The 19,607-nt window shown below is 39.8% G+C and overlaps 1 protein-coding gene across 1 annotated transcript in view; it reads right to left on the bottom strand.

Moving 5' to 3' along the window:
• The window catches only part of LOC117525254 (proline-serine-threonine phosphatase-interacting protein 1-like), a 90,523-nt gene extending 77,549 nt beyond the window's left edge, over positions 1-12,974 (bottom strand). The window contains exons 1-2 of the mRNA XM_034187097.1: positions 12,881-12,974; positions 12,748-12,789 (exon numbers count right to left, since the gene is read on the bottom strand). Coding sequence (XP_034042988.1) covers positions 12,748-12,780 — 33 coding nt within the window. The 5' untranslated portion in view covers positions 12,781-12,789; positions 12,881-12,974. The remainder of the gene's footprint in view (positions 1-12,747; positions 12,790-12,880) is intronic.
• Between the last annotated feature and the right edge of the window lie 6,633 nt (positions 12,975-19,607).

Below are 19,607 nucleotides of genomic sequence, written 5' to 3' on the forward strand. Positions count from 1 at the left end.
CACACAGATTAAGGAGGATTACAACCGGTTTAAAGACGGCCCACAGCGGCGGAGGGTGCGTCGCGCTCCGAGCGACCATTGAAAGGCTGAAACGACCAGATCATTTCCAAAGTGAAGGCTGTGTTGATCCGGGACGTCGTGTGACTACCAGAGAAATTGCAGAAAATGTGGACATCAGCACTTTTGCGGCACATTCCACTGTTACAGGAGTTTTTGTAATGAAAGACATGCGGAGGAATTCGCACGTCGGGACAGAGCTGCTCATGGCGCACAACAAAAAACAACTCCGTGTTGGAAGTCTCACCGGACATCTTGTGACAGGCCCAGCTGTTACACAATTTCTCGGATATTCACTCGACTGAAAAGCCACCGAAAGCCGTCTGAATCTTCTGAATGGTTTCCAACACGGAGGTGTTTTTTGTTGTGCGCCATGAGTGGCCCGTCCAGACGCGCGAATTCCTCCGCACGTCTTTCATTACAAAATCTCCTGTAACAGTGGAATGTGCCGCAAAAGTGCTAATGTCCACATTTTCTGCGATTTCTCTGGTAGTCACATGACGTCCCGGATCAACACAGCCTTCACTTTGGAAATGATCTGGTCTTTTCAGCCTGTCGATGGCCGCTCGGAGCGCGGCGCGCTCTCCGCCATTGTGCGCCGTCTTTAAACTGGTTGTAATCCTCCTTAATCTGTGTGACGCTGATAGAATCTTCACCGAAAGCCATCTGAATTTTCCAAATGGTTTCCACCTGGCTGTCTCACACAGTTTTTGAAAAAATTTTCATGGAGCAAAGCGGCAGTCGCTCAGCCATTTCCCTGACAATGAAAATCCGACGAGGGGGCTGGACCAGTGCTCACTCAAAGCCTGCCCACAGGCAACCGACAGGCGTGAAAAAACTCACACATGCGCACGAAGGTTCAAGCTTGGCTGATGCAAGCGCACATGATTCAAATCCATATACGAGGTCTGTCCGTAAAGTATCGTACCTTTTTATTTTTTTCAAAAACTATATGGATTTCATTCATATGTTTTTACGTCAGACATGCTTGAACCCTCGTGCGCATGCGTGAGTTTTTCCACGCCTGTCGGTGACGTCATTCGCCTGTGAGCACGCCTTGTGGAAGGAGTGGTCCCGCCCCCTCGTCGGATTTTCATTGTCTGGAAATGGCGGAATGAAAAGGACTTTTTTTCCATCAGAATTTTTTCAGAAGCTGTTAGAGACTGGCACCTGGAAACCATTAGAAAAATTTATTTGGCTTTCAGTGAAAATTTTACGGGCTTCACAGAGAATAAGGACTTTAACTACAGGTTTAAGGACCCCTTTAAAGGACGGTCGGTGCGCCGCGCTGCGAGCTGCGACGATGCGGCACAAACCACTGGATCATTTCTAAGCTGATGGCTCTGTGGATACGAGACCGTCGTGTGCTCTTTCTCTGGTTATCACAAGACCTGGACATCAGCCATTTTCCGGCAGATTTCACTTTTAACAAGAGATTTTGTCATGGAAAGCCGCGCGGAGGCTTCGCGCGTCACGACCGATTCGCTGATGAAGCGAGACAAAGGAACACCTACGTTTCGGAGTGTTAGAGGACAAGTTGGGACATGTCTATCTCAGCTTTCAGTGCTTACCAGCCCAGTGAGTATAAAAGAACTTGTGGAGAGCTGGCGAATGACGTCACCGACAGGCGTGGAAAAACTCACGCATGCACACGAGGGTTCAAGCATGTCTGACGTAAAAACATATGAATGAAATCCATATAGTTTTTGAAAAAAATAAAAAGGTACGATACTTTACGGACAGACCTCGTAGTTTTGAAAAAATAACAAGATGAACAACATGACAAATATGAAAAGTTGACATGAGTTCCAGATGCAGTTTTCCCACCTACAAAGAATGGAGAGGTCTGTAATTTTTATCATAGGTACACTTCAACTGTGAGAGACAGAATCTAAAAAAAAAAAATCAGAAAATCACATTGTATGATTTTAAAATAATTAATTTGCATTTTATTGTACAACCCCAATTCCAATGAAGTTGAGGCGTTGTGTAAAATGTAAATAAAAACAGAATACAATGATTTGCAAATCCTCTTCAACCTGTTTTCAATTGAATACGCCACAAAGACAAGATATTTAATGTTCAAACTGATAAACTTTATTGTTTTTGTGCAAATATTTGCTCATTTTGAAATGGATGCCTGCAACATGTTTCAAAAAAAGCTGGAACAGTGGTATGTTTACCACTGTGTTACATACCTTTCCTTCTAACAACACTCAATAAGTGTTTGGGAACTGAGGACACTAATTGTGAGTGTCATGATTGGGTATAAAAGGAGCAGCTCCAAAAGGCTCAGCTGTTCACAAGCAAAGATGGGGAGAGGATCACCACTTTGTGAACAACTGTGTGAAAAAAATAGTCCAACAGTTTAAGAACAATGTTTCTCAATGTTCAATTGCAAGGAATTTTGGGATTCCATCATCTACAGTCCATAATATAATCAGAAGATTGAGAGAATTTGGGGAACTTTCAACACGTAAGCGACAAGGCCGAAAACCAACACTGAATGCCCGTGACCTTTGATCCCTCAAGCGGCACTGCATTAAAAACCGACATCATTGTGTAAAGGATCTTACCGCGTGGGCTCAGGAAGACTTCAGAAAACCATTCGCAGTTAACACAGTTCGTCGCTACATCTACAAGTGCAAGTTAAAACTCTACCATGCAAAGCCAAAGCCATACCTCAACAACATCCACTAACAACGCTGCCGTCTCTGGGCCCAAGCTCATTTGAAATAGATAGACGTAAAGTGGAAAAGTGTGCTGTGGTCTGATGAGTCCACATTTCAAATCGTTTTTGGAAATCATGGACGTTGTGTCCTCCGGACAAAAGAGGAAAAAGACCATCCAGATTGTTACCAGCGCAAAGTTCAAAACCCAGCATATGTGATGGTATGGGGGTGTGTTAGTGCCCATGGCATGGGCAACTTACACATCTGTGATGTCACCATCAATGCTGAAAGGTACATCCAGGTTTTGGAGCAACACATGTTGCCATCCAAGCAACGTCTTTTTCAAGGATGTCCCTGCTTATTTCAGCAAGACAATGCCAAACCACATTCTGCACGTGTTACAGCAGCGTGGCTTCGTAGTAAAAGAGTGCGGGTACTAGACTGGCCTACCTGTAGTCCAGACCTGTTGCCCATTGAAAATGTGTGGCACATTATGAAGCACAAAATGCAACATCGGAGACCCCGGACTGTTGAACAACTGAAGTCATACATCAAGCAAGAATGGGAAAGAATTCCACCTACAAAGCTTCAACAATTAGTGTCCTCAGTTTCCAAATGCCAAAAAACAATAAAGCTTATCATTCTGAACATTAAATATCTTGTGTTTGTGGTTGTATTCAGCTGAATTTGCAAATCATTGTACATTTTACACAACGTCCCAAGTTCATTGGAATTGGGGTTGTATGAAATAAGTATTTGATCACCTACCAACCAGAATTCTGACATGTTAGTTTTTCTTTAAGAAGCCTCCTGTTCTGCACTCTTTACCTGTATTCATTACACCTGTTTGAAGTTGTTACCTGTATAAAAGACACCTGTCCACACACTCAATCAATCACATTCCAACCTATCCACCATGGCCAAGACCAAAGAGCTATCTAAGGACACCAGAGACAAAATTGTAGAGGCTGGAATGGGCTGCAGCACAATAGGCAAGCAGCTTGGTGAGAAGGCAACAACTGTTGGTGTAATTATTAGAAATTGGATGAAACACAAGATGACTGTCAATCGGTCTAGGAGTCCATGCAAGATCTCACCTCATGGGGTAAGGATGATTCTGAGAAAGTCCAGAACTACATGGGAGGACCTGGTCAATGACCTGAAGAGAACTGGGACCACAGTCACAAAGATTACATTAGTAACACACTACGCCGTCATGGTTTCAAATCCTGCAGGACATGCAAGATCCACCTTCTCAAGCCAGCACATGTCCAGGCTCATTTGAACTTGAATCTGGATGATCCAGAGGAGGCATGGAATAAGGTCATGTGGTCAGATGAGACCAAAATAGAGTTTTTTGGTATCAACTCCACTTGCCGTGTTTGGAGGATGAGAACAACCCCAAGAACACCGTCCCAACAGTGATGCATGGGGGTAGAACATCATTTTTGGGGTGCTTTTCTGCAAAGGGGGCAGGACGACTACACTGTATTGAAGGGAGGATGGATAGGGTCATGTATCGCGAGATTTTGGCAAACAACCTCCTTCCCTCAGTAAGAGCATTGATGATGGTTCACGGCTGGGTCTTCCAGCATGACAATGACCTCAAACACACAGCCAAGGCAACGAAGGAGTGGCTCCATAAGAAGCATTTCAAGGTCCTGGAGTGGCCTCGCCCTAGCCAGTCTCCAGACCTGAACTCAACAGAAAATCTTTGAAGGGAGCTGAAGCTTGAAACCTGAAAGATCTGGAGAAGATCTGTATGGAGGAGTGGACCAAAATCCCTGCTGCAGTGTGTGTAAACTTGGTCAAGAACTACAGGAAACATCTGATCTCTTGCAAACAAAAGTTTCTGTACCAAATGTTACAGTCTGTTTTTCTATTGTATCAAATACTTACTTCATGCAATAAAATGCAGATTAAGTATTTAAAACTCATACAATGAGATTGTTGAAGTTTTTTTAGATTCTGTCTCTCATAGTTGACGTGTACCTACGATAAAAAATTACAGACCTCTCCATTCTTTGTACGTGGGAAAACTTGCAAAATCGACAGTGGATCAAATACTTATTTGCCTCACTGTGTGTATGTATGTGTATGATCCCCAGAATGGACATTTCTTATCACAGGAGGCACTAATGGCACAATTTGACCCTGTGATGAATGAACATGTGATGAGAATTCAGCACAAAGAGACAAAGGTGCATTACCTGACTTCCCAAATTGAAAACAAAATAACTGAATTAATTGGAAGCAAAATCATGTGCGAAATAGTCAGAAGGGTAAAAGAAGCTAAGTAGTTTTCCATTATTATGGACTGTACCCCTGACACCAGCCACACTGAACAACTTTCCATTGTCTTGAGGGTAGTAAACTGTGAGTCATCAGTGAGTGCATCAATAACTGAACATTTTGTAGGGTTTATTGATGTAAAAGACACTACTGGAAAGGGTCTATGTGACACCCTGTTGAAAAGACTGGCCATGTTTAACTTTAACCTTGCAAACTGTCATGGACAGTCTTATGACAATGCAACCCAGTATCACAGCAAGTCATGATTCAGCAGCACGAAATCTACATTAATCTAGTGGTTCGTGATATTGTGACGAAAAACGCTTCATTTACGTCACGGCAGCACAAATTCATTCTAATTAATTCTGTGATGACTGCATGAAATTAAAAGTCAAGTGGGAGGGGTTGGGGGGTTATGGTTAGGGTGAGGGGAAGGAGTAGGGTTAGGTTATGGTTAAGGTTGGGGTTGTGGGTAGGAGTAGGGTTAGTAATCGTGAGTTAAAAAAAACCCTGTCACAAAAATTTAACTCATTTTGTCACGGGAGCATGAAAAAAAAATAAACCGTGAGACTGAGCTGAACAATGGCATTAGCATGATGGGTCATGAGCAAGGTGTCCAAGCAATTTTACATCTTAATGAGAAGGCCCTCATTCTGGCAGATGCAGCAATATCCTCAGTGATATCTATCTCCTTTTTTGGTGTTCTCCAGAGGCTATACAACCATTTCAGTTCCTCTGTTCAACACTGGGCAGTTTTACAGCATCATGTAAAACAACTATAACAGTCCAATCTCTCTGACTGACCAGGAAGCCAGGATAATAGTATCAAAGTAGTCCGTTACCACCTACCAGACATTATATAGGCACTGTCTACCCTTCAAACCATCTCTCTGCAAAAAAGACTCAGAACACTGTCATCAGCAACAAACATAAAAAGAGGTCAGAGCTGCTTGTTATGCCTTTCCTGACTAAATATAACCTCCCCATGGGAAATGCTGAACTACATTTACAAGGAGCAGTTTTGGATCTATATAGACACCCAAGCATTGCCTTTCATCTGCTATTATTTCTTCCAATTACTGTAGCCTCTGGGGAGAGAAGCTTCTCAGCCCTAAAACTCATAAAAACTTGCCTCAGGTCCTCCATGTCCGAGGAGAGACTTTCAGGACTTGCCCTCATTTCAAAGTGAGAAGGTCTTTGGATTTGGATGACATGGTAACAGCCTTTGCACAAGCCAAGGCTCATAAGCATCACTGGTAAGTGCACAAAGGGAATCATGCCAACTTTGCACTGTTTTGTTGTTAACTTATTTAAATTTTGATTGTTCTATTACTTTTCAGAATTTCTATTTTAAATTGCAAATTTAATGTTTACATTGAAAAAATGCAAATGTGCACTTTGGAAATAAAACCAAGGTGTTTATTGTTGTTGTTTTTGAGCTAAAGTTCTACTAGCGTGTTGCTCGTGGGGATCCATGGACTCTAGATTGGGTAGAGTTTATAAAAAAGGTAGCTGACATTTTTCAAGGGCGGTAATAAGTTAAGCAAAGCTTGTATAACAGCTTGGAAAGGCGTGTGAGTCCAGAATGTTTTTAGAAACTTAGACCGCAACAATTTTTAGAATAGGAATTAAACACTTTCATTTCCTTTTCATTATGTAATTTTTTAATGTTAATTTGCAGTCAGAAGGCCCCCTTGGAATTTTTTGCTTGGGGCCCCATGAGACCCTTGCAGTGCCACTGCATGCATGACGGGAAACAAGACCCCACGTGCTACTGTGCATGGATGCAAATTTGACCACTTTGCACCTTTCTGACAGCATGTGGCTTCTTTTGCAAACATTTGTGGTTCACTATATTACCATGGTTTGTACACTGGAGACAACTCATAGCACAAGACTAATGCTTACCTTGGACAATTTATATGTAATGTTATCACTTTAATGTAAAAGAGTCAGATATGTCTAAATGTTGAACAATTTTGAATAAATGGCATGAGAGGGCTGATGCATACTTTTACACTCTACACGCCAGAATATAAATGTACAGGTAAATATACAGAGCATCCAGAAAGTATTTACGGTACTTCAATTTTTCTAAATTGTGTTATAGCCAGTGGTGGGCACAGATAACCAAAAATTAACTTCAATAACAGATAATAAGATAACTGAAAAGTTATCTTTGATAAAGATAAACCGATAAACCACCCAAAGTTACAGATAATCAATAACCCATAAATTCCGGTGTTGCCTATGGGACATTTGCAGTTACTAAAGAGCTGAAATTGATTTTTAACACAATCGCTTTTAAAAGCATTAAAAGTGGTAAAAGATCTAAAGAATAACCAAGAATGTTTGACCATGCTGCCTCCTGCAGGAAACAGCACAGACAAATCCTGAGAGCACCCACAAAATCAATTCTTTACTAATCATAATCATAATCATTTTTCTTTCAACATTCTACCCCCGCTGGAAGCTCTTGTTTACAACAGCGCCCCCACCACAGAGCCACACCGACAGCAGCCATAAAACCAGCTCCTTATCAATTTCAACCCCGGTCAGGCGGAGGTCTTGAAAAATAAAGTCATACTAACTTATGGTTTTTTGAAAATACTGATAGAATAACTCCATTAATGTCAATTCTGTCATTTGTACAAAGTTAAAATATAACATATATCTTTTAATGTTGAATAAGGCACTAATTCTGAGGTTTTGTAACAAACACAGACCGCAAAGCATTCTGGGTAAAAGTGCTAAACAGTGATTGGTTCAGTAATCCATTATGTAAACCAACACATTAATGTGACGTGTGTCGTGTGTTGGTTTAAAGATAAATGTGCTTTTGTAAAATATTCCATTTTTATTTGTAAAAACAGGGATTTTTACGGAGCCCTGGAAGTGTCATCGCAATTGCATGTTTTAAAACTTTTATGATGTTGTAAAACGTGCACTCAATATCAGTAAGTAAGTAAATTTATTTATATAGTGCCTTTCACAGACATAAGGCCATGTACACACGTTGTCGGGTATTTGTGAAACCGAATATCTTACCCTTTCAGTTTGGGGAAAAAACTTCATCCAAACTACGTCGTTTAAAAAAAAAAATCCATCCACATCGAACTGTATAAATGTGTTGTAAATAGTCTGCCAAACCTTTGGGTGGCGGTACTGATTAAAATTCTATCCAATCAGGAGCCTTATTCTCTTGTCGTCACTTCCACAAAAACTAAAAACATGGCGCCAACCTCGTTCGTGTGGACCGATAAGGAGTCGGAATTACTTCTAACTGTAGTTTTAGAATACAAAGTTAACAAATATATGCACACAAAAAGCGCCTGGACAATGGACAATACCAACACTTTGACAGCAGCCAGGTACCCAGACGTTTAATACTGCCATGAACACTCCTGGCCAGTAGATGGCAGTAGCGGCCTTGAAAAAATGTCAAACAAAATTCCAGATAATCCGTGTCTGCTACATTTAAGATGCGTGGAATTTAACAAACACAAATACACTAACGTCTATAAACCCAGAGAATATATTCACGAGAGTTTTAGGCACTAGAGTTTAATGCTGTTATCTGTGGACCCTGAACAGAAATGCATTTGTCCTGTCGTGAATGTCTGAGATTACCTTATGCTACCCATAATGCATTGCTGCCTGGCACAGCATGTGCTCACAAAACCTTAAAAATTAGCACATTACTTTGAAACGAAAACATATATCTGATATTTTCACTTTATAAACATCAGACATGACAATAATTTTAAATAACTTGTCTAAAATGAGTGGTTAAAATTTGAACCATAAGTTAAACATGTATGCCTCTCGATGACTTGGTGACATTGTGATTATATTAGTATGGTGTTAAAGGAAATGACTTTTTTTTTTGATCAGTTCTTCTTTGCTAATAGATGATAGAGTGGTTTCTGTTTTTAGAGGGTAGAACAACATGCTTATTAGGAAACTTTTAACAGGTAGGTCTTAACAGTTTTGAGAATGTTTTTCACTGTTCAGCTTAGTTTAGTACATTATCATTCATCGGAAGATAATTAGTCCGATGATGGTTTTTAAATTTATCTAAAAAGATAATCTGATAATGAAAACATTATCTTCGATAATTATCTGTTATCGGAAGGGTGCCCACCACTGGTTTACAGCCTATTACAAAATGGAGTAAATCCATTTTTCCCCTCAACATTTTACTCACAACACCCCATAATGACAATGTGAAAACATTTTTCATTGTTGTTTTTTTTGTTAGATTTTTTTTTTTTTTTTTTTGCAATTTTGTTATAAAAAAGAAAAGTAAGAAATTACATGTACATAACTATTCACACTCTTTGTTCAGTACTTTGTTGATGCATCTTTGGCAACAAATACAGCCTCATGTCTTCTTGAATATGATGCCACAAGCATCTCTCCAGAGATGTTCAATCAGACTCAGGTCTGGGCTCTGGCTGGACCACTCAAGGACATTCACAGAGTTGTCCTGAAGTCACTCCTTTGATATTTTGGCTGTATGCTTAGGGTCATTGTCCCGCTGAAAAATGAACCATCACCCCCGTCTGAGGTCAGAACGCTCTGGAGCAACTTTCCATCCAGGATGTCTCTGTACATTGCTGCATTCATCTTTCCCTCAATCCTGACTAGTCTCCCAGTTTCTGCCACTGAAAAACATCCCCACAGCATGATGCTGCCACCACCATGTTTCACTGTAGGGATGGTGCCTGGTTTCCTCCAAACATGATGCCTGGCATTCACACCAAAGGGTTCAATCTTTGTCTCATTAGACCAGAGAATTTTGTTTCTCATGGTCTGAGAGTCCTTCAGGTGGCCTTTGACAAACTCCAGGCAGGCTTCCATGTGCCTTTTACTAAGGAGTGGCTTCCATCTGGCCACTCTATCATACAGACCTGATTGGTGGATTGCTGCAGAGATGGATGTCCTTCTGGAAGGTTCTCCTCTCTCCACAGAGGAATGCTTGAGCTCTTGACCATCAGGTTCTTGGTCACTTACTTGACTAAGGCCCATCTCCCCCAATCGCTCAGTTTAGACGGGCGACCAGCTCTAGGAAGAGTCATGATGGATCCGAACTTCTGCCATTTATGGATGATGGAGGCCACTGTGCTCATTGGGACCTTCAAAGTAGCAGAAATGTTTCTGTACTCTTCCCCAGATTTGTGCTTCAAGACAATCCTGTTTCAGAGGTCTACAGACAATTCCTTTGACTTCATGCTTGGTTTGTGCTCTGACATGCACTGGCAACTGTGGGACCTTATATAAGGTAAGTATAAATAAACACATAAATATTCACGGCCTTTGCTGTGAATACTTATTTACATATGATTTCTTAATTTTTTATTTTTGATACATTTGCAAAAATCTCAAATAACTTTTTTCACATTGTCATTACATGGTATTGTGAGTAGAATTTTGAGGAAATAAATGAATTTCATCCATTTTAGAATAAGGCTGTAACATAACAAAATGTTGAAAAAGTGAAGCGCTGTGAACACTTTCCAGATGCACTGTATACATAGGTCTGTAATGGTGTTTGATGTAATGGTGTATGACGTATTATTATATGGTTGTGATGCTACGGGCATTCTGACTGGCTGATTTTCGATCTGATATTTTCCCATATCAGACCGGTTAACATGACAATTGGTCTGGAATACGTATCACATTTGTTACAAACCAGAAAGCTAAAAACATGATTAGAAAAACCAAGTCGGACATGAACATACTCCATACATATCTAAACAGCATTGGAAAAAACAGAGATTGAAAGCTTACCAGCTAACAACCGGACCATTTGTTAGCAAGTTCTTGGTGAAGCGAACTGCTCTGACTACGAGCCCAAAAGTGTCAGCAGCTTTCATATTCGGGCGCTATCGTAAGTTAGCATGTTTTTATATATATATAATAGCCATATAATAAACAAATTATTAACCTCGCCTGCTTGGTCTGTACGGGAATATCAGATGGTCTGTACTGTCAACACCTCAGTCTGATATTTTCCCGTACAGATCTTGCACTCAGTTAATAATCCTTTATTATTAAAGGATTATTATTATTATTATTATTATTATTATATTATTATTATTATTCCTTCTTGGTCCAGCGAGACATCGGCATCAGTTTGACCAGCTGGCGCTCAGCCTGGGTTCCTGTGTAATACATCATACAGACAAAATGAGGAACCTTGGGGTAATTTTTGATCCCACATTGTCTTTTCACCTCCACATCAGGGATGTTACTAGGACTGCTTTTTTCCATCTGAGAAATATAGCGAGGATCCGCCCCATCCTGTCCATGGCTGATGCTGAGACCCTGATTCATGCTTTTGTTTCTTCTAGACTAGATTATTGTAATGTTCTATTTTCAGGGTTACCACAGTCCAGCATTAGGGGTCTTCAGCTGGTTCAGAACACTGCCGCCAGACTTCTGACACGTAGCAGAAGGTCTGAACATATCACACCCATTTTGGCATCTTTGCACTGGCTCCCTGTCGCTGTGAGAGCAGATTTTAAGGTTTTGTTATTAACTTATAAGTTTGTTCATGGACTGGCGCCATCTTATCTGGCTGATCTGGTGGAACTTTACGTGCCGGCCCGGGCTTTGCGGTCGCAGGATGCGGGACTTCTCTGTGTTCCCAGGGTGAAGAAGAAGTCAGCAGGTCAAAGAGCCTTTTCGTATCGTGCACCCACCCTGTGGAACAGTCTTCCTGCGACCATGAGGCAGTCTGAGTCTGTGGACATTTTTAAGTCAAGACTCAAAACCTATTTTTATTCTCTTTCTTATGGATAGTTTTTATTTGTTTTATTCTTTTACTTCTGTTTTTATTTATGTATTTGAATTTTTTATTCATTTTTAATTATTTATTCAATTTTATGTTGACTTGTTTTATGTAAGGCGCCTTGAGACAGCTTTTGCTGTGATTTGGCGCATTATAAGCTAATTAAATTAAATTAAATTAAATTATTATTACTTCGGTGTGACTTCATTATGAAGTAATTCATACTAATCACTAAAAAGTATTTCACTGGCCAATATATACTGTAGATCATCCATGAGGGTATCTCGGTTGTTGAGATATACAAAAAGGTGTTTATTTCCATGTTTTCCTTGATCTTGACCTTTGACCAAACGACTTCAAAAACTATTCACCTCTCGATATCTATCCAAGTAAACTTCCCACCAAGTTTGATCCAGCTAGGCCCCTTAGTTGTTGCGCTATACAAAACAAAATGTAGTTTTTGTTTTTTGGACAGTGTTTTCCTTGACCTTGGCCTTTGACCTTTGACAAACTACTAAAAATAAAATCATCTCTTGATACTCATCTAAGTAATATTCCCACCAAATTTGCAGGAAATCTGTCCAGGTGTTTCTGAGTTATTTTGCCCACTGAGACACACACACACACACACACACACACACACACACACACACACACACACACACACACACACACACACACACACACACCAGTGAAAATAATATCCTGCTGTTGCCGATTCACAAATGTGCAAAGTAAAAATAGTGAAGTGAAAACAGTTTCTGTCTCAGGCATAAATGATCTACAAATGTTTGTTTTCAAGCATTCAGATTATAGTCAATACATCAGGTTACACTTTTCTTGATGTGACTTCCGTGTTTGACAATTCAAAGACATTAACGTGTGACATAACATCAACTCGGCAAAGCACAAGACTTAAAGACTTACCCAGAAAGCATCTTTAAACATCAACGGTGCCATTGTTACTTCCTTAACAGGGAACACAGTATTTGTCCTCAGTGTCAACGTCTCACATAGTACTCTCTATATATTTACTAAAAACCTAAATAAATAGACTTACTGTACGTTTGTGGGACAATCAGGCAAGTTAACGGTGTTTAAAACAAAGAGTGGCCAAAGTGTCAGTGAGTCATTTTAAATGAGGAAGAAGTTTTGTACCATGATGTCACTGACCACAAACAGCTCAGCCTGTTTGTGAGACAGCATGAGAACTTCTTTTGGCTGACTGAAGAGGACACCACAATAATCACCTTCCAAACACATAAGGTACAGTGCTGATGAGTGATGACACCATATACCTATTTATAGTTCTTGTTCTTTTATCTCTTGATGGTTTACTTTTTTAATGTAGTCACTCTTGCTCAGTTTATTATAACTGATACTGAAGCAAAGTGTCACCATGTGAACACAGCCAAATCCATTTGAAATGCAGACGTCCAAATGCCATGTTCACGGCAGAACATCACTGAGTAGGTAAGGAGTTGACCTGGCAACATGTAGACCTGGGTTTGATTCCAACTTACGCTACCTGTCAGTACCTGTCAGGCGCTACCCTGCTGTTAATGAGTGCTATAGGTTTGGCTGGACAAGTTACCTGTGACAGACTGGCGTCCCATTCAGGGGATAGTTCAAATTAAATGTATTAATTTATAAAGCGCCAATTCACAACATGGTCGCCTCAAGGTGCTTCACACAACACAACTTGAAAAACAGAACAAAATGAATTAAAAGATTAAAAAGCATAATAAAAGAATAAAAACATAAAAAAAAGGAATTTTAAAAACCCCACAATAACATAAAATACTAATGATAAAACAGGGGAAAAAAATGGGTCTTCAATCTAAACTTAAAAATCTCCACAGAGTCCGACTGCCATATCTGCACCAGGGCACAATAAGAAAAGGCTCTGTGACCCGCAGACTTTTATTCACCCTCGGAACACACAGCAGTCCTACACCCTGCGAACACAAGGCCCAAGCCGGCATGTAGGGAGGTGCCAGTCCATGAACAATTTTATAGGCCAGTAACAGCACCTTAAAATCCAATCTCAGACAGAAAGGAAGCCAATGAAGGGATGCCAGAATGGGTGTAATGTGGTCAGACCTTCTGCTTCGTGTCAAAACTCTGGCAGCAGCATTTTGAACCAATTGAAGACCCCTAATGCTGGACTGCAGTAAACCAGAAAATAGAGCAATGCAATAGAAGAAGAGATAAATGCATGAATCAGAATCTCTGCATCAGCCATAGACATGATGGGACAAATCTTCCCTATATTTTGCAGATGGAAGAAAGCAGTCCTCGTAATGTCTCTAATGTGAAAGTCAAAGGACAAAGTAGGATCAAAAATTACCACAAGGTTCCTCACTTTATCCACATGATGTATAACACACAAACCTAAACTAAGCGGTAACTGGTCAAACTGATGCCGATGTCTTGCCAGACCAAGAACCATCATTTCAGTCTTATAGGTTAAAAGTAGGAAGTTACTCGACATCCAGCTTCTCACTGCTGCAAGGCAATCTTCTAAAGATTTTATGTGAGTGAGATTACCAGCAGTTATCACCATGTTCAATTGAGTATCATCACCATAACAATGAAAGTCAATCCCAAAACGCCGCAGTATATGCCCAAGGGGTGCTACATAAAAGGAAAAAAGCAGTGGGCTTAAAATAGATCCCTGTGGAACCCCGAATTTCATGTCACTAAGGGTAGCAGTATTGTTATTATACAAAATGCAATGAGAACAACTGGACAGGTATAACGTCAACCATGCAAGGGCACTTCCAGTAATCCCAAAATGATTCTCCAGCCTATCGAGCAAAATATGATGATCCACTCTATCAAACACAGCACTAAGATCTAACAGCACAAAAACCATAGTGGTGTCAATGTCCATTGCTTGCAGAAGGTCATTCACTACTTTTTTGAGAGTCATCTCTGTGGAATGATATTTTCTAAAAGCAGACTGCAATGGCTCAAAAAGATTATTCTCAGTAAGGTAGTCCACAAGCTGCTGTGAAACCACTTTTTTCCAGAATTTTAGAACAAAATGATAGATTTGATATCGGCCTATAGTTTTTTAATACACCAGGGTCAAGATTAGATTTCTTAAATAATGGTTTAATCACTGCAGATCTGAAACATTTAGGAACAGATCCAGAGGTTAATGACAGATTAATAACATCCAGCACAGTAGGCCACAGGTCCTTAAACAGTTTTGTTGGTGTAAGATCAAATAAGCAGGTTGTGCTTTTTGTAGACGTCACAAGTTTTGACAGCGCGCCTAGTGAGATACTATCAAATTCTGTAAATCTAGGTAACACCTCAGTGGTAGCACCCACCTCCACAGCAGGGTGCAGTGGCTGGGCCAAGGCATGCTGAGATATGCTCAACCTAATGTCTTCTATTTTCTTCTCGAAATAATTCAAGAAGTCCTGTGCTGAAAAGGGAGAGCGACTAACAGGTGGCTCTCCATGAATGAGAACTGCAACTGTGTCAAACAAAAACTTTGAGTTATGCTTGTTTTTGTTGATCAAATCAGAGTAACCAGCCCGCTTTGTAGCCAATTTTGCATGCTTATACTCTAAGATAGCATCACGCCATGCAAGGTGGAACACATCTAATTTGGAGCTATGCCATTTCCATTCCAAACCTCTGGTTTTTGCGCCACTAAACGCGGAAGCGTAAATGTAAACCTAATAAGTCAGTGGTGAGAGACCACCGATGCAAGAGGCTCCATTTCAAGTTCCTGGAGTGGCCTGGCCAGTGTCCAGACCTGAACTCAATAGAAAATCATTGGAGGGAGCTGAAACTCAAAACCTCAAAGATCTGGAGAAGATCTGTATGGAGGAGTGGACCAAAATCCCTGCTGCAATGTGCAAAGTTGGTCAAGCACTACAGGAAACATCTAACCTCTGTAACTGCAAAGAAAAGTTTCTGGACCAAATATTAAGGTCTGTTTTTCTATTGTATCAAATACTTATTTCATGCAATCAAATGCAGATTAATTATTTAAAAATCATACAATGTGATTTAATTTTTTTTTTTTAGATTTGATTGATTCCATAGATTCAACTCTCACAGTTGAAGTGTACCTATGATACAAATTACAGAAAACTTGAAAAATCCACAGTGGATCAAATACTTATTTGCCTCACTATATATATACGAGGTCTGTCCGTAAAGTATAGGTCCTTTTTATTTTTTTCAAAAACTATATGGATTTCATTCATATGTTTTTACGTCAGACATGCTTGAACCCTCGTGCGCATGCGTGAGTTTTTCCACGCCTGTCGGTGACGTCATTCGCCTGTGAGCACTCCTTGTGGGAGGAGTCGTCCAGCCCCTCGTCGGAATTCCTTTGTCTGAGAAGTTGCTGAGAGACTGGCGCTTTGTTTGATCAAAATTTTTTCTAAACCTGTGAGACACATCGAAGTGGACATGGTTCGAAAAATTAAGCTGGTCTTCAGTGAAAATTTTAACAGCTGATGAGAGATTTTGAGGTGATTCTGTCGCTTTAAGGACTTTTCACGGTGCGAGACGTCGCGCAGCGCTCCCAGGCAGCGTCATCAGCCTGTTTCAAGCTTAAAACCTCCACATTTCAGGCTCTGTTGATCCAGGACGTCGTGAGAGAACAGAGAAGTTTCAGAAGAAGTCGGTTTCAGCATTTTATCCGGATATTCCACTGTTAAAGGAGATTTTTTTAATGAAAGACGTGCGGGCAGATTGCAGCGTCGGCTCGCAGCCGCCGCGACGCTCTGCCACAGGAAAAACACCTCTGTTGGAAGCCTTGAGGACAAGTTGGAACATCTCCAGCTGATAAACAATTTCTCATATACTCACTCCACTGAAAGCCATCAAAAGCCAACTGGATTTTAACAAATGGTTATCAACACGGAGGTGTTTTTCCTGTGCCGCCGCGCTGCGTTGGCTGCGTCCCGACGCGTGGACCCGTCCGCACATTGAGTTTAACAGAAACGGTAAAAATACTGGTGATGCGTTAGTGGAGTCGGTGTCGCAGACCAAACGGTCCGCGCCTAAAAATTGGTCCGCCCTGCCTTCATTCGGCGACACCAGTAAAACGGATATTTGCGACCGTAATCCAGCATTAACGTCCGCAAATCATCAGACACAAGGGAGTAATTTCCATTCTAATCCAGTTCCATTGTTTGCACAGTTTATTTTTCTGAAAGTAATTTGGTCGGCGAAGCTTACTGTAGCAACAGTGTCATCATCAGATATGCGGAACAAATGTAATTGGATTAGAATGCGTTTTTGACTCCTACTGGCCTCCATGTTCACATTCAAACTTCTGAAATGTATCAGATATTATATGTACAATATGATTCTTTGTAAAATGGTCAGATCTGCTCAGATATTGAATATAGGTGGGTTATGGTGAGTCCATCTTAATTTTTTGGGTGTTTATGGCTCTTCCAAGACATTTGGCTGAACCTAAAACAGAGGCTTTCAGGGAATTTGGGTACAAGACTGCAGTGTTTGGTTGGCAGTGTGGCAGCCAAGTGATTTATGCACTTGCTTTCAAAATAGGAGGTTCCTGGTTCAGGACCACCTATTCTCCGTGGAAGGCCATCTGCACTCTAAAAAAGGAACTGCTGTCTCAACAACAAAAACTGATGTAACAATTTGCATAGATTTAAAAAAAAAAAAGTTATTTCAACTGAGTTAATGCCGCAAGACATCTCTAGTTAAGTTAAAATAACTTTAGTTAAGTTGAAATAACTTTAAAAAATTGTTACATCACTTTTTCACATTGAGACAGCGGCTCATTTTTTTTTAGAATGTGGTGCCAAATCAACATGCAGATCTCAATCAAAGAGGTTCATGCTGAAACTTATGGCAGTGGTATATATATATATATATATATATATATGTATATATATATATATATATATATATATATATATATATATATATACATATATGTATATATATATATATATATATATATATATATATATATATATATATATATATATATATACATATATGTATATATATATATATATATATATACTTTTTCCTTTACCTTAAAAAGACTTTGTTTTGCAAATGTGATGCCCAGAAGGGGGAGCCAGAGACCTTTCCAAGCATCTAACATGACATCACCAAAGCCCTCAGGTTATTATAAAATCAAACCTAACACAATGCACTTAGTCACTAGAATTTTTTTAATCTCACTTTTTAAATCTCACTTGGGAGGTCTGATATGAATCCATAATCTCTAAATCCAACCCGGTCTCACACAAATCTGTGCCTCAGGCCACTTGTGAAGACACGAAGGAGCATGAATGAGTGCACAGAAGCTTATTATTGATTATCAAAGTGAGGAGGACAGGGGTGGTGTCTGTCAGCAGCTGCTCACTGAGACCATCTCTGGTCCTCCCACAAAGCTGCCTTATCCTGTCACACACCTAAGGACACCTCAAAGGGATGAAATGAATCCATGCGGATTTGTCTCCTGAAGATTTTATTATTGTTATTTTTGTTTCATTTTATAATCATGTAGGGTTTTATTCACTTAGTGTTCACTTGTTTAAATGGAATGACTTTCATTTGCAGCCCTCAACACATTTCTCATGAGTGATTAGTTGATCAGAGAAGAAATCTGATACGGGAAGGTGTTACAGAATTAGTTTTTCCTGTATTTGGTTGGCCTATATTTTATCCTGTAAATATGCCATATTCCATCAAATTGATAGCATTTACAAATACTTGGCCCTCACCACCTGAAGGAAAAGAAAGGGTGCTCAGTCATAAATTAATTTATGAAAATAAAAAAAAAATGTGTGATTTGTATGGCATCAGATAAATCTAACAAAATTAGAATAGATTGCTTCCCTTTTTAATTTCCATATTTCAACAAATTGCAATGATTTATAGTTGATTAAATCTACAGGACGCATAGTTGACTAAAGTCTCATATTTAGTCAACTAAAAGTAGATTAAAACAAAAACATTTCAAATTCCATTCGACTAAAATTAAGTGACATTTTAGTTAAGACTAAATAAGAAAATATGGTCTCAAAACTAACACTGCCATGGAGTCAGTACGGCGCATCCAGAAAGTATTCACAGCGCGTCACTTTTTCCACTTTTCATTATGTTACAGCCTGATTGCAAAATGGATGAAATTATTTTTTCCCCTTAAACATCTACACAGAATACCCCATAATGACAATGTGAAAAAAGTTGTTTTGAGTTTCTTGCAAAGTTATATATATATATATATATATATATATATATATATATATATATATATATATATATATATATATATATATATATATATATATATAAATCACATGTACATAAGTATCCAGAACCTTTGCGCTGAAGCTCAAAATTTAGTTCAGGTGCATCCTGTTTCCAGTGATCATCCTTGAGATGTTTCTACAACTTAATTGGAGTCCACCTGTTAATTGGACATGATTTGGAAAGACACACATCTGTCTATGTATGAGGTCCCACAGTTGACAGTGCATGTCAGAGCACAAACCAACCATGAAGTCAAAGGAATTATCTGTAGACCTCTGAGACAAGATTGTCTCAAGGCACAAATCTGGTTAAGGGTACAGAAACATTTCTGCTGCTTTGAAGGTCCCAATGAACATGGCCATGCGAGCAGTGTTAGATGTTCATGTGTGTCACCTGTAATTTGGCTGACAACTGCCGCGAGAAGGTTTGATGGGTTCACACAGCACACACTCTTACAGCTGCTGGTGTGCGCAAAAAGTTGTAGCAACAGGTGTATGAGGCAGCTGTGA

This window comes from Thalassophryne amazonica, chromosome 2 (genome assembly GCF_902500255.1).
Source record: "Thalassophryne amazonica chromosome 2, fThaAma1.1, whole genome shotgun sequence".
NCBI classification, from domain to species: domain Eukaryota; kingdom Metazoa; phylum Chordata; class Actinopteri; order Batrachoidiformes; family Batrachoididae; genus Thalassophryne; species Thalassophryne amazonica.